We start from the raw sequence: 15,504 nt of genomic DNA on the forward strand, positions 1-15,504 counted from the left end.
AGTGACCAGTGCTACCTGCTCAAAGCTTAATAATCAGTCAGCTATGTGGGACTTGTTACAGATACATAAAGTATGTGGGTGAAATCTACCTCCACCAAAAGAGAAGAGAATGCCTTGTTGACACTTTGATCTCAAGCTAACATTGATTATTAACGTTATTATTATATTTAAGTGAATGTACTAGATACTCATCTAATCAAAGAAATGCATGTGGCTGAACTCAAATGTCAGGGGATTTGGAGAAACTGACTGGAGCTTCACGTTCTAACTCTCTGCTTATTTGCCCTGGAACCTTGGGAGGGTAACTTGGCATTGGTGCACTACACTTTCCTTATTTGTAAAATATTGGTAGCTCTAAGGATTACCATGAGCTCAAATGTGGTGAAGTCACATGGCAAACTGTAAAATGCTACCAGATATAGCCAAGTAATTAAGATGAACTAGCAAACAATATGCACAAACGGACCTTAGTATTTCTCCCAAATTCCACAAACACCCAAATATTTCTGAGAATTCTGAAAACAGACATGGAAATTTCAAGTTAGCTACAGGTGGGTTTGAATCTAAACTCCTCCATTCAGCAGCTTTGCAACCTTGGGCAAGTCGTTTAATCTCGGTTGCTTCATCTATGAAATGGCAATAATAATGCTTCACCATTGGGGCAAAATAATGAGGATACTGGCACAACGTTCGCACCCAATAACTATTAGAAAATAAACAGAACAGGAGGAAAAAAGAAAAGATGGGTGGAGATGAGAAATGCTTACACAAGCACCAGTAGATAAACTCCACACTGTCATCAATGATCGTTTTCTTTGTTTTTCCCCAAAAACTGGCAGGCTGAACTTAGGTCCCTGCTTTGGAAAGAGAAGGGTAACTGTGACAGACCTTTCTCAAAATGTAGAAATAACATCAATCAGATGAGACTTCAGATAACACCCATGTGCGGGCACCGCTCTTGCACCGCCGCCACACCCCAGTGTACATTTGTAGCTTCCGGGGTGGCTGGGGAAGCCAAGGCAGGTGGTTTCTTGTCCGCCTCCAGCTCTGCCAAGCAGCCTGTGCCCACTGCAGGGTCAGCCTGTGGCCACCCAGACACCATTCTGTGGGCACCCAAAGCACGCAGGCCTGGCCCTTCCCTCTGGGCAAACAGCAGGCCGGGGCCCTGACTCACTGGGTCTGTCAGGAGAGGCGCTGCCATGGCTAACAGCAGAATGCATTCCCCAGGCAGGAGGGACTGTTTCTGACCAGAGCAGTCTATCAAGAAGACACAGATTGGATGAAAGAAGCTCATCACTCAGCCCACAGGCTCGGCCCTGCAGAAGCAGCTGGACGGGCTGCTTCACCTACTGAACCCTGGACTTCCATCTCCCTCCTCCAGGTGAGAACCCGCACTGGAGCTGCCTTCAGCTGCAACTGCAGCAAGGGCTCATGGAAAAGGGAAGCTGAAAGGAAGACCACGAGGAAGGCATGATTCTTGGTTCAGTTCTACCTGAGACAACATGCCTCCATTTCCCCAATGGTGAGCTAGGCTGGCAACACTTTCTAACATCTCTGTTTCTCTGTGGAAGTAGCCCTTTACCAAAGCACCCAAAATTCCTCAATGATTAAGTTGTTATTAACAGAATTTGGGGATTCGGATGCAAATCCCCATGTTGCCTACCTCTTGAATGGCAGTCTACGCACCCTCCAATCCTTGGCTGTTTTAAATGTTACCTAAAGTCATAGGATGTCAGTGTTAGGAGAAATCTAAGAGGTCATCATTGCAATGAATTTATTTGACTGATGAAGAAAATAAGGTGCATAAAAATGCAATGACTTGCCTAAGGTCACACAGACAGACACCGATGCAGAGTTGTGACTGGAGACCAACATTCCCGGCTCTCCAGCCCACATTCTCCCCACAGAGTGGACACTGCTTATTTCATACACAATATTTATTCCTACTGGTAAGGAACAAATATGATAATCTGTGATTCTTCATTGCATTCTGTGCATTTATTTCATATCTTAATGATGTCAGACAACTGGTGCATAAGGTATGGAATTAACTTAAATTTTTGGCCACAGATATCAAATAGGAAAAATGTGTAGGTACTAGAAGTATAAAAGTCAGTCACATGGAAACTCTTCCACTGAAAATTTCCTGTGATAAGTTTCCTAAAGGGTATTTCAAAAGTCAGACTTGGGCGGGGGCAGTGGTTCATGCCTGTAATCCCAACACTTGAGGAGGCCAAGGTGGAAAGATTGTTTGAGGCCAGGAGTTTAAGACCAGCCTGGGCAACACAGCGGGACCTCATTTCTACAAAAAATTGAAAGAAAATCAGACTCAACAACACATTCTTAGTTTGAACATGAATGATATTAATGCATCACCCAATTCTAAATATATCACACAACTCTAATTGCACACAAAAAAGTCATTCATAGAGAACAGGTATAATACCTGACACATAGTGGGAGACCCTAAATACTTCAAAAAACCCGTATCTACAAACTCTCACCAGGCTTAGAAGATTCCTGTGCCTGACTGAGGTTATTTTCCATTTGTACCTTGAAAATACGTACCTGATCAATTTTGTCATCTTCTCTGAGGTTTAACGCTTATTCTGATAAACTGATACAGAGGTTTTAACAACAGTGTGAGTGGGAGGGAAAGTAACCAAAAAAAAAAAATTACCTATCTCATAAGCTTACCCAATAACTCTATTCTGCCCTTAAATATCCCTACTTTCAAAGGCAAAATTCATCCTGAGGTTCAAAACGCTGTTTGGGTCCTGGCCTCCTACTTCCTTCCTTCATCCCTTTCTACAAGTAAATTTTTTTCCTTCATGTTTATCTAAGCATCTCTTTCATTCCAAACTTGCAGCACTCTTCCCACGCTGCTCTCTATATGGAAAATAATTCTTTCCCTGTTCTTACACCTCCTTCAAATGCTTCAGAAGTGCCCCTGTTTCCCATGAAGCTGACCTATGAAACTAACTTACCACTGTTGCAAGAGAGAGCTTAACAGACACAGAAAATACAATCATTGATCCACACATATTTTCATAAATGTAAACACTGGTCCTCCAGAATTTTTTGCCATGGAAGCACCTGGAACCCAGGGAAGACTTCATCTGAGTTGTCCTGACCACCCATCTACCCATGAGGGATTTAAAGCATTCAGAAATGACCACAGGCAAGGAGTAGACACAACAGACCCAAAACTGTCCATGGGACCACCTGAGCCTGGAATTCCTAACCAGGTGTAATGTTTGGCCCAGATGCAGGCTCTTCCAAAAATCTATGTACTATCACTTAAAGTTGTTCATTTTTAGTTTTACAATTTCCTTTCATTCATTCTTTCATACTTTCTTACTCTTTTCCTGTCCTCATTCTTATTCTTGTCTTTTTTTAATTCAAAAAGAATTTTGCAATTGAATCCACCGTTGCCTTCCTCCCCTTCTAAAGAATTGAGGGCTTGTTTTTTATTTTTGCTTTTGTTTTTGCCCACTTTAATGGTACAAAAAGAAAACACAACATTTTTTTTTTGCCCCTTTTTAGCCCAAAGTAAAATTTCTCACGTTCAATAAACATTTAAACAAAACAAAATAAAAATCGTAATTGTCTTCACTTGTGTAATGAAGACACGTCCCTCTACTTCAAAGTTCATTTTATCTCTCTGTCACACACACACACACACACACACACACACACGCTACATGCAGAGTTTACAGTTTCTCCACAGAACCTTGCAAAGCAAAAATCAATGGCTTATCACAGCTACCCAAAGCTACCAAGAGGTTTCGAATGCTTGAAGTGAACTTGTTTGAGATTGATTTGGGTTTCTCAGATGCTGAGAAACAAATTTAAAATATAATTCATGGTTGGGGGGAAAACATACTAAACTTAAAGGGCTTCAAACTCTCAATCGTGCCCTATTAGCTTACTTAGATGGTCTAAACCCTAAAATTAGCAATTGAGAGAAGATATTCTAGAAAGTACGATTGACCAAATTTAGGGTCTAACGCGGGTGACCCTCATCTGTGGGGAGAGCCCCAGTCAATGTCTATCATTCTGATGCAGTTATGAATAGTGCCCCTTTACACTCTCAAAGGTATCCCAGCTTGGGTGGTAAATTATATGGTTTCCCTGTCTCTACACCATTATGATATGAAGTCCAACAGCCTTAACATTTCTAATGCTACTTTGGGTCTAAAAGCACTATCTGGGTCAATATTTTACAACTCTTAGAGACAGTACTAAATGCTACAAGAAAGAACAATTGAGAAAAGTGGAAGGGGCAGTAATAAGCCACATTTGAAGTGTCAAGTGACAGGCTTGCACCCGAGCAGTAGACACTGGAAAGCACCTGGGAAATATGACAGAGTTGGCCAAGTGATCAATAAAATATTTACGGCTTGAATAGCAATATTTTGAGCATGTCTGTAAGCATGGCTCTCTGCCAATGAAACCAGACCTACCACAATCCACCCTACAGACCTATGTCTTTCTGTGTCTGCATGGAGATTATAAACTATACAATGAGAAGGAAAAGGGGATGCAGATAGGCCAAGGCTTCAGAAAAGCAGCCAAGTAGAAATAGCCTGTTTATGCAATTTGGAAAACATCCACTGAAGTTTTGAAAAAGATATCATCAACTCAACAGAAACAAAGAAAAAAAAAGCAGAAAGTAGCTACAGACACATGACAAGTAAAAATGATAGATTTGGGAATACCCGTGACATTCCTAACCCTGAGTTAAGAACAGCTTAACAGCTGTGAGCGAAGGATAGACCTAGAACACTGCAAACATAGAGGCAAATGCTATTCGAGGTTCCCCGTGAGCAGGAAAACGGAGCCAAGGTTTTCATTAAGGAGCAGCTAAATAAAAACATGGAGATGATGCTGTTCACACACAAATTCCTCTCTGCGGTGACAGTGCGGGCCCAAGCATACTAACTATTCGGGAACATGCTCTCCATAATGCAGTAATAAAGAAACCAATGCCTTAACCTTAGACCAGTGGCAGGGGAGTGTGCCTGTCTGTGAGCCATGGGCTGGGACAGCTGGCAGGCCTGTGGGTAGACACCTGGGGCTGTCCTTCCTTCCTTGTGCCAGGACAACTCCAGACCATGTGCCCTGACACATGGAACGGGCTTTTTGAAAAAACTAAATTTTAGGGGGGGAAACAAAATTTATTTGAGGCACAGGCAGCAAACGCAACTGCCTATGGCCTCTCTGCAAGCAGGAAAATTAAATTTTAACTGCCTGAAGAAAACGAACTAGTTTGCCAAGCTATGTCTCATCATCCTGCTTATGAGAGAGTCAATGCACAGCAACATCAGTGATGAAGGAGATGAAATGGGCAGAATCTGGAGGCTCAGTGAAGGACTGACCTTGGAGATGAACACAATCACCTTCCCACCTGGGAGGGAGCCAAGGCCATCTGGAAGACGTTGCCAAAACGAGAACCCTGGTTCGCTGCCTCTCATTCTGAGGTAAGCACTGCTGGAACTTTTAAACATCGTTCTAAAGCAACACATCTGGACTGCCAGGCCTTGGGACAGCCCACAGGATGGACCTTTTCCCTGAGCCATACAAAGCACTGGGCTAACAATGAGGCCACCTGATCCAGCTCAGGGGGGTCTTGCAGGGATACCAGGGAGCCACTGTACCTCCTGAACCCCCAAAGCACCGACCAGCATTGCCTTCTCACCTGCCCGTGTTCTAATTTCCAGAGTTTTTGAGAATAACTCAAAATTTTAGGTATCAAATGCCTACAACGTCTCATCAGTTTCTAAATTTCCAGAGTGTGGCCTTAGGCCAAGAATGCATCTCTGAGAATCTCATTTTCCTCATCTGAAAAATGGAGAAAATAATATTTCCACCACACCTCAGAGTAAGTGTGAAGCATAAAAGTGCTCTTTTATCTGACTGTGCCCAGCACACAATGCAGGCTCGATGTGTGCTTCAGAAATATCCCAACAACTTTTGAATGACAAGAACCTACCACCTTCAACGCAAGCTCATGGAATTCCACCACAGCCGTGGATTATTCATTACACAAACCAGAGAGACAACTGTAATTATACTGTCATTGTAGCCATTGTAGAGTTATCCGCTGTATTCTGAAACAGGGAGACTCTCCCAAAAAATCCTGACCTACACTAACCAGCTCCCAGTTTTGCAGAGATTTGATGGACCCCAGAGTGACCTGGGCTCTGGGAGGTTGACCACGGGCTGGTTTGTCTCCTAGAGGGAAGCGATGTTCCTACAGGGTGGTCTGGCCTCTTTAAGAGAAAAAAAAAAAAAAGTTACACAGACAAAAAAACAGCAACACAAACCAACCAAAAATGCCAGGAATGCAGGCTCTGCCAACCAAATAAATAAATAAAATAGAAGATGCTTTATAATAACTGGACATGATGCATTTCTCAGCCCTGCATAATTGAAAAGTTGACTTTTCTATCAACCCTGCAAATGTTCCCCTTGCCTCTAGACTTGGTAGCCTCCCTGCTCTGAGGTAACAATGACAATATCCATCACCCAAAGTAACTGGCAAACCCCTATGCCTCTAACTGTGAGAGTCTGGACTCCGAGACACTCTCTGAAAGTTACCTCTAACTGTTTGCTTCCTGGAGAACAGAATGAAGTTTCACGGGCATGAGATCTCAGCCAAGCAGGTGAAAAGGCCCTCCTTAACGTTACTCTTCATTCCCTCTCAAATAATAGATTATCAGGAGGTGCATAACACAGCCACCTTATCTCCTAACAAACATTCAAGGGCCTCTGAAAATTCTACACTGATCAGGATCATTTTTTGTTGACTTGTTTTGTAGTCAACTGTTAAATAGGATTTATTATGGATCAGGCAGTGTTTTAAGATTTTGCACATATTCATAGATTTAATCCTCATATTCATCCTACGAAGTAGAATGATTACACTCATTTTATAGAGGCAGAAGCTGGAGCACAGAGAGATTAAGTCATTTGTCCCAAGTCACACAGCTACTAAGTGGCGAGCTGAGATTCAAATCCAGACAGGCAGGCTCCAGAGTCTCTGCTCTGAACCGCGCGGAGCTCTTTAGTCACTAATGGAGTATGGTCGGCGGGGATCTGGGAGCACAGTGAGCGAGTGATCTAATAGACTGGGCAGCTCTGCCCTTCTTTCTTGTCTACACTGATGAAGAAACAAAGACCGACCAAGCTGAGCAAGGACAAAGCTTCTTCCTATCTCTAAGTATAATGCATGTTCCCGATGGATGTACACCCTCTGCTGAGGGCGGGTGGGGCCAGAGGCTCATCCTTTTATTCTTATAAAACAGCAAGTATCCAGATTAGAGCTCCTGCTCTTATCTGGACATTAAGCTCACCTCACCAAGAAGGTAGAGCAGAGTGCTGAAGGAAAGGAAAAATTAAGTGCCTTGGGAATGTGTTGGCTTTGGCACCTGGTCCCTTCGCAGCAGGCTCCACCGGGAGAGAACCAGGAGTGAACCCAATGGCTATGTTTGTTTTTAAGCTATTTACGATCCTTGCAATCACACTGTTGCCATCAAACAGCATATCCCACCTTACTCTTACACTTGCAAGGAAAAGTCAATTCTAATGTTATTTCAGAGTATATGTTAATTTAGTACTTAACACTGTCAAACTCCTGTGAAGTCTCAAAATAGAATAAAAGTACATAAAGGTTGTTGGTCAGGTCCTAGCCAGGAAGACAAATAATCCAGGTCTTGTGGCTCCTGTTTGGACACCCTACTTCCTTACTGCCTCTCTCTGGAACTCATGAATTTGGGACGGGGTGGGGAGAAAATTCTGGTTTAATCATTTAAGCCAGATAAGATCCCACACTAGCTGTCTCCATGCATAAGAAACTAAGCAACCCAAAGAAATCATTCTGACAAATATTTAAGTCACAGCTGTGGATAAAAAGCTACGCTGTGAGAAGTTAAACTTTAAACACATGTCCTATATGGTCTGATGGGTAAGGCAAATCTGCACTTAGCCAATGTCTTGTCCTTCCACTAACAAAAGCAGACAGCCCTGGCCAGAAACACTGTTTCTCCCAACCTTGCTTTGCACCTGCAAGTTAAGTCTCAGTCGAGATTTCTTTGCTGAGCTTTTGGAAGGTATCTTGCAACATTATTCAAAGCAAGATACACTGCGAAGTTAGAAACATGAATTGATTATACTTCAGCCACTGGCTCACCACATAGTTTTATGTCAATTATTTACCTTTTCTGTGACTCTATTTTCCTCTCTGAGGTGTGGGTATAATGTCCACATATAAGCAACTAAAGGTCCAGCAAAAAAAAAGTTGATTATAGCCTATATATTTTTTCAAGTTTTTGTCTTTATTTTTTCCAAGATAATAAATATTGTTGCTAGAAATCAAACCTCTTTACAATGAATGGCAGGAGACTGCCCAATTTCTTTGGCCAGTTGAAATTTTGTTGTATTGAAGGTCACATATAAAAGATGACCAGTGGCTTGGAAATCTTTTTTGAAAAAGAAAGTCATTGCAAGTATGCTTATTGCAATGGACTTTGACTGTAGCGTTAGGCTTTATTGTCCCCATTTTACAGAAGAGAAAGCTAAAGAAAGTTACTCGCCCAGAGTTTATTTTTAATCAATAACTGAAATGAGGGCACCATATACATTGTCTCTAATATTTAATATTAAATTACCAAAAAAACTGCTTCGGCTGTTCACTGTGATCTGAAACATGTGTTGCCAAGGGTTCTTTTTCATTCCCAGGATGAAAAATCCCTTGTAGGTATGTGGACTGACATATCGACACGATATTTCCCAGATGACCAAATCTGTCTCTTCCCCCATAAACACCCATAACAACACATATAAACAAGTCGTTCTTAAGGAAAGGACCTATTAGTTGAGTTTATATCTTTGTTGTGAACTATCCTTTCACTTCTATATATGGTTTGAATCAACTGTGACAAATAGAACTCGTTCTAGCTTCCTCAAACCCCCAACACAACCATCACAGAAACATCATTTCTGAATTGTAGGCCTAAATGCCTTAAATGCCTCCATGGTTTCAGGTGCGCTCTCGGCATTGCTCCCACCACCATCATCCTTGCGAGGAGACACAATCTCAGCCTTCTGTGCACAGCAGTCCTGGAGCTGAATGTCAGGGGGCCCAGGGTGAGGGGACATGACTTACATGTCTTTATTAATATTTCTGAAGGACCTCAGAATGACAAAACATCAGTTTGGTTGTGTTGAAAGTTTAAGCAGAGTAAGAAAGGGTTAAAGTAAGCAATAAATTATGGCAGAGGCAAAGAAGTGTTAACCACAGGGCACAGCAACTAAACTTATTGATAATCAGATACAACAGAGGAGCCTGTTCTTTCAATTAATTATTTTCCAGGGTGCACTGCCTTCTCCCTATGTCTTTCTATATACTTTCACCTCCAAAATCACTCATCTCTAAGGATAGCTGGCAGTGCCTTACCCTAAAAGAAAGCATCTTTCCCTCTCAAACTACATTTGTTTCAGAAATTCTGTAAGGCCAGACTCTCTTAAGTTGCTTAGCAATATTTGTGTCAAAGACAAAAATAAATAAATAAATACTTCCTATCCTTCTTTTCTTCAAATGCATATAAAAGAAAGAGGTGGACACCACCATGTACCAAAGACACAAAGTCACATTTGGGTGTTGGATGCTTTCCTTCCAATGGACCTTTGGTACCAGAAGAAAAATTTACGGCAGATAAGAAACACGGGTAAAGTAAGTAACCTACAAGAATAGGGTCGGAAGTTTCTCAAAGTTAAGACGATAATTTCAATTCTCCTCCGGTCTCCTCACCCTCAACCCAGAAAAAGAGGGGCAAGGCATGTGACAGGGACGCTTGGGGAGGCAAGAGCTCATTTGAAAATGTGCCTGAAGGCCAACCCGTTAGACTGCCCGGGGCCCTCCACCCAGCCTCAGTTCTATCGGGGACGTGGAGTCAGGGGATGATGTCCTCTGAGGCAGCGTCCATCTCCCCTTAACATTAAGGAATAAGGCCAGAGGGTTCTCGCTCATTTGGGAATACAAGAAAAGCAGGAACGGGGTACTGGAAATTCTATAAGCTTTTCCCCACCACTCACAAAAACACAGCTGTGAAAATAAATACCACCCCCAAAACCAAGGGTCTAGGGCCACCAACAGTCCTCCTCCTCCTGCTCCTCGTCCTCCTAATCCAGCTGCCAACAGCATCCCCCGCTCCTGAAGAAATGCACCGCCCAGAAGGGAACGGCGAAAGGGGCAAGAAGTTCAGGGGACCCCGGCCTCTGGCCGAGAGCTTGGGTGGGGGCCTCGGCCGTCGCCACTCACCGGGGGAAGGGAAAAGCTCCAGATCGACTTTTTCCGTCTTGATGATGGTGAGAGTCGGCTTGAGATCGACGGCCGCCTTCATGGTGCCAGGAGTGGGGGACAGACGGGATGGTTGCAAGTTTGCAGTTACTGTTGTTTTTCTTTTTAATGAGGATTAGTAACAGGGGGAAGGGGACGGGGGAAATTCGACTTTCTTCCCCAAAATCTCAAATTCCCGCTGCCTTTCTCTCCCCCGCGCCCGGACGGTGCGCGCCCGGCACTCCAGGGGAAGTTGGCACTTTGCGGCGAAGTGAGCGCGCTCGGGTCCCAGCCTCGCCCGCGCCGCGCCCGCTCCTCCTGCCCGGCCCTCGCCCGCTCCCTCCTCTCCGCCGGCGGCTGCCTCGCTCGCTCTCGATCTCCCGGCCGCTCTCCCTCCCTCTCGCCCTCCCGCGCTCTCCCCTCCTCCTTAGGGCGTTTCTCGCGGTGCCGCGTCTCGGCCGCTGGGTCCGCGCGCCCCGGGCCCGGCGATGTCCGCTGGGGGGAGCGAGGGGCGGGGCGTAGGGGCAGGGCGGGGCATCGGGGGCGGGGCCGAGCTCCGCGGCCAATCGCCGCCCGCGGCCCAAAGCGAAAGGAAGGGCGGGCGAGCGCGGGGCCGGGCCGCGGCCGCGGAGGAGCAGTGCCCGGAGCCCGGGGCCGCGGAGCCCAGGCAGGGGCGGGAAGGGCCGGGAGCGGGCGGGCAGGCTGGGCGCACAGGCCGCCTCCACCGTTTCGGGAAAGTCCGTCTGATTCTCCACGCATTCTTGAGGGCTTGGTCACCCGCTCCCGCCCCCTCCCTGGAGCAGCATAGTTTTCCAAGTGCGTGTACATCATTCATTCACAAAGACTGACACACAGGACGTGAGGCATGTGGATGAAGGCGAGCGTGCGGGCAGGCGCAGGGGATTCGTGAGCCCGTGTCCTCAAAGGGCTTTAGGAGTATTGGACTCCAGCCGGGTCCTGAGTCAGGGCGTGTGTTTCTGGAGGAGGCTTCAGTTTTTCAGAGCCCACCCATGTAATGCTCTGTAATGCCCCTGCGTTGGCAGGAGCATCCAGAACGGGACCCCAAACTAGAACCCAGCCATGAGCTTCCGTAAGCTTCCAATTTACGTCCAGCAGTGGTTGGGTTGAAGGGGAAGTTATAATGTATTTCTAATTATTCTGTCCCTGTAATTATGTCACCATTGGCCAAAGCTTTGTCTTTCCTTTCAGAGACTCTCCTCTTTTAGATAAAACTAATAACCCTCCCACGACCGCCACCAAAAAAGTGATGCAGAGGCTCTGTGGTTTTGAATTTCTGGAGTACATCATTGGCAGCCATGACAGAATCACAATGCACAGTTTCTGTTCCATTTGGGAACTCCCAGCGCTTGAGATAAAACAAAATGAACCCGAATAATTCATGGTTTGCCACTAATACATTGGTTGTGATAAATAGAGATAATTTGTCCTAATTAACAAATCAACTAGTATATGTATATCTAAATACATAGCTAGAACCAAGTATTGAGCTCCATCTTTGATTAACAAAAAGATTTAACATAAATCTTTCTGAGCAATCTCAGAGAAAGCTATTTTTAATGTTTCCTGATTTCTAAGCACATTTGAACTCCCAACATTTGACTGCAACTGTAACCTCTGCCTCTGGTAAGTTTTAACACACATGCTTACCTTCATCTAAACCCAGTTTTGTGCCCTTGAAGCCTTAGTAATTTGCAGGTTTCCTACAGCAAATCGGGGAGGAAGCCAGGAACAGAAATATATCTGACTCCTGGTCTAAACTCCAGATTAAGTCCCTCCTTAGTGACCAGAGGAAAATATTTGTATGTGATAGTCCTAATTTTTGAAAGAACAAAGACTGTTGCAATCCAGCTGTGTTTCCAAAAGGTATGAGAAAACAATGCTGGCCTCCAGATGACAAGAACAGACACTTCTGGTCCTGGGAAAAGCCTAGGGAAACAGCTGATGAATGAATTGTACATTTACACGTCCAAATGAACCACAAAAAAAAAAAGGTTCTTGAATCAATCCTGCCTTACTCACTATGAATTCATCAGGAGAAGAAGTGAACAAATCTAGAGTTGCTTTGGGGAATTTTGTTTTGTTGATGTTGTATTAAGAAAATGTTGGCATTTTTTAATCCAAGTCTGAGTACTTCTCTATTTTCAAATGCAGATTCCTCGGAGCAACTCCTTTCTCTCTTCCCCAGTCTGCTCCTCAACTTTCTTCCCCAGACTAGCCTAAACACTGCTGCTAACATCCACCAAAATTAGATACAAAAAAAGCCCGCCATGATTAAACTGTAAACACTTTCCACTCTAGAAATGAGGAAAATTATTCTTTCTAATTCTTCAATGGTGACAACTCAGATAGTCAATCATCCTTTTCCTAACCCAGTCCTGAAGCACAGAAACAAAATGTGTGAATGTTCAAATAAAGGAATGGGGTTGCGTAAAGCAGGAGGTTGGAGAGAGAGCCAGGCGCCACCACAGGCTGCCAGGAAAGTTACATGCAGATGATATTAATTATGAATATTTATGCCATCAGAAGTTATGCATCTAACCCTAGATTTGGATGAAGAGCACTAATAAGGTCATGTTAAAATATTTTTTACATATTTGAGATATAATAATCCCATCAGGTCTGCAAGGGTCATGCTTCATTAATCTAATCAATGTTGATAAATGAAATTTTTATTCATTCTCTTTTTAGGACACAAGTAGATTTTTCTAAATGTTCATATGGGCTTTAAGTGATACGTCTATGTTATCATATGCTAAAAAAAAGATGCCTAGCCTAGTGCCTAAGACATTACAGAGCTCAGTAAATATGTGTTGAATGATGAACTATCAGCTTTTTGGTCACTATGGGCTTCCTAATTCAATGGTTAAGTGAGTTTGATATGCTCTGGCTTGTGAAGATGAACTAAAAAATGTCAGGGGCTGTGCCCTTTTCCGTTCATAGTAGAGCAGAACCTCTATCCCCAACACTCACAACAATTCAGTTACATGTATGCCTCAGTGTCCCCACCAACCAAACAACAGCAGCCAAGTTTTGCCTTTCGTCCACTTGGGCAAGATACTTCAATACCATATCTGGTTTTTAAGGCACTCAGGAAAAAAAAAAATCAATCAAAGAAATACTTCTTTGCTTGTGCTTGTACTGCAGCAGTCTGTTCCTCCTGCATTGGGGAAAAAACAGAATTGTATTTTTAAGCATTCCTTAGACTTCAGCTAATTATATCCTACCAAGTGCTGAATCGCCTTACACTAGGAATTTCAAGTCAATAAGGGCCAAGAAAAGTCTGCAGGAGTTGGGAGACAGAAGAGTGGAGCTAGACAATAATATTAAGAAAATAGTCACCTTCATACAGGAATTTCTCAAGCACATGGAGTATGTAAAAAGCATACTTTCTTTTTTATTTATACTCCTCCCTCAACTCCACCCCAACTTCAATCAAAAAGAAATATAAATATACACTTAATGTTAAACAATCATGGAAGACAGGCTTTCCCTCTCCAGAAGTGTCCTAGCATGTTGTCTACTCCTGAGTCTTGAACTTCAACAAAACAAAGAATCCCTGAGTTTTGAGCTAAAATATGCTTTTCTGAAGGTAGGTACAAAAACATTCAGACCACTAACGGCTGATCCAGAACCAGTTTATGACTCACAGATGTTGATTTACTGGTATAAATGTAAGATTTAGAAAAAAAAAAAAAAGCCCTCAATTAACAACAACCTGTCTGAGCTGCATTTGTGGTCTCATTTTTCTCTGAGAAAAGGCAACAGTCTCTGTCATACACAGAAACAGGCTTTGAAAGCTTACCTCTAAGGCAAGTGGTTTTTATGTGATAAGTTTAGTCATTAAAAAGCACACTAGGGAAGAAAAATGCCTGGCACTTCAATATCTACATTATCGAGCAGCAATAAAATGGAAAATTAGAGATAGGAAGGAAAATTAAAATAACTCTCTTAATTAAACTTGGATGCCAAAATGCCCTAGGGTCGGTTAAGGGACCCAAGTCAGGGGACTCAGATGGTACTGTAGCTGACTGCAGGCTGGCTCTGTGACCTCACCAAAGCCACTTAACCTTTTTGTGTCACAACCTCATTTCTGTTTCAGGGAATAAAATCACCCCTAGCTCTCCCTAGAATGGAACACAGACTCATTGGCTATTGTTTAGAAGGCACAATAAACAATGAGGGTAGGAGGAGCTGCAGTCAGGAGGGAAGAAGGGAGGGTGGGGTGGGGTTGGGGGAGAGGAGAGGACTTGGAAGCCTGTTTGCCCTGGAAAGCTCTCTATAAGAAAACAAAGAGGATAGTAGTGTGGGCTTTGGAATAAGACTCAGGTTCAAATTCTTTACCAACTAACCAGCTGAATTGCCACAGGTAAGTCATTTAAACAATCCTGAACCTCAGTTCCTCCATGTTTCAACTAGGGATAATAATAGCACACACCTGTGAAGGCTATTTGAATGATTAAATGAGATAATGTATGCAAAGCATTTAGCACAGTGTCTAGGTGTGAATTAGTATTTGATTATTTTTATTAAGATCTAGTACACAGTAGAATATGTGAGAAATCACATTAAATGTCTCTCCACAGCCATCCCTTTGCAGAATAGCTTGGATACTCAATTTACTTGAACTATCTCCAGGGAGAGATAGAACAGCTATCACCACATTTAATTTAAAAATCTCTTCAAGCCCCTTCCTCAGTTCTTAAACTGGCAACCTGCCCAGCATCAGCCTCACTTGAGAAATTCCAGAACTACCTGACCAAAGAAGAGAACTACAGATTTATGTTTGTTTTGAGTCACAGAAAAGTGATAGTTTAAATTTTGAAAGAAGATCACATTTGTGGTGCCTCTTTGGAGACAAAACCTTAGGTCTTGGGTTCGTCACATAGTAGAGCTCAATGGGAGTTTATTAGTGCTCTCCAAGTCCAGCACTCCTATTTACCAGAGGAGAAAAATGAGTCTGAGTGAGGAAATTATTCTTTCCAGGGCCACACAACCTAAAAAAGTCAGTGCGAGTACCAGAACCACATGCCCTGATAGCAGTTCTCTCCCCGGCATCTCCTTGCACTTACTTTGCATTTCACTTTGGCAGGAGAAGGACCAGACACCCTTGAGACACAAGGCAGGATACAATGGACATAGGA

At 43.5% G+C, this 15,504-nt stretch overlaps 1 protein-coding gene across 4 annotated transcripts in view; it reads right to left on the minus strand.

Annotated features, from left to right (window-relative positions):
- ETS1 (ETS proto-oncogene 1, transcription factor) overlaps positions 1 to 15,504 on the minus strand; it is a 127,846-nt gene that overhangs the window by 52,916 nt on the left and 59,426 nt on the right. For 2 of the 4 annotated variants that reach the window (XM_025357390.1, XM_025357388.1), the window contains exon 1: positions 10,325 to 11,211. The exons of 1 other annotated variant lie outside the window; for it this stretch is intronic. In XM_025357390.1, the coding sequence (XP_025213175.1) occupies positions 10,325 to 10,406 (82 nt within the window). In that variant the 5' untranslated portion in view covers positions 10,407 to 11,211. Of the gene's footprint in view, positions 1 to 10,324; positions 11,212 to 15,504 lie in introns of those variants that run through there. One more of the 4 variants, XM_025357389.1, reaches the window with a different exon arrangement.

This window comes from Theropithecus gelada, chromosome 14, assembly GCF_003255815.1.
Source record: "Theropithecus gelada isolate Dixy chromosome 14, Tgel_1.0, whole genome shotgun sequence".
Classification (NCBI taxonomy): domain Eukaryota; kingdom Metazoa; phylum Chordata; class Mammalia; order Primates; family Cercopithecidae; genus Theropithecus; species Theropithecus gelada.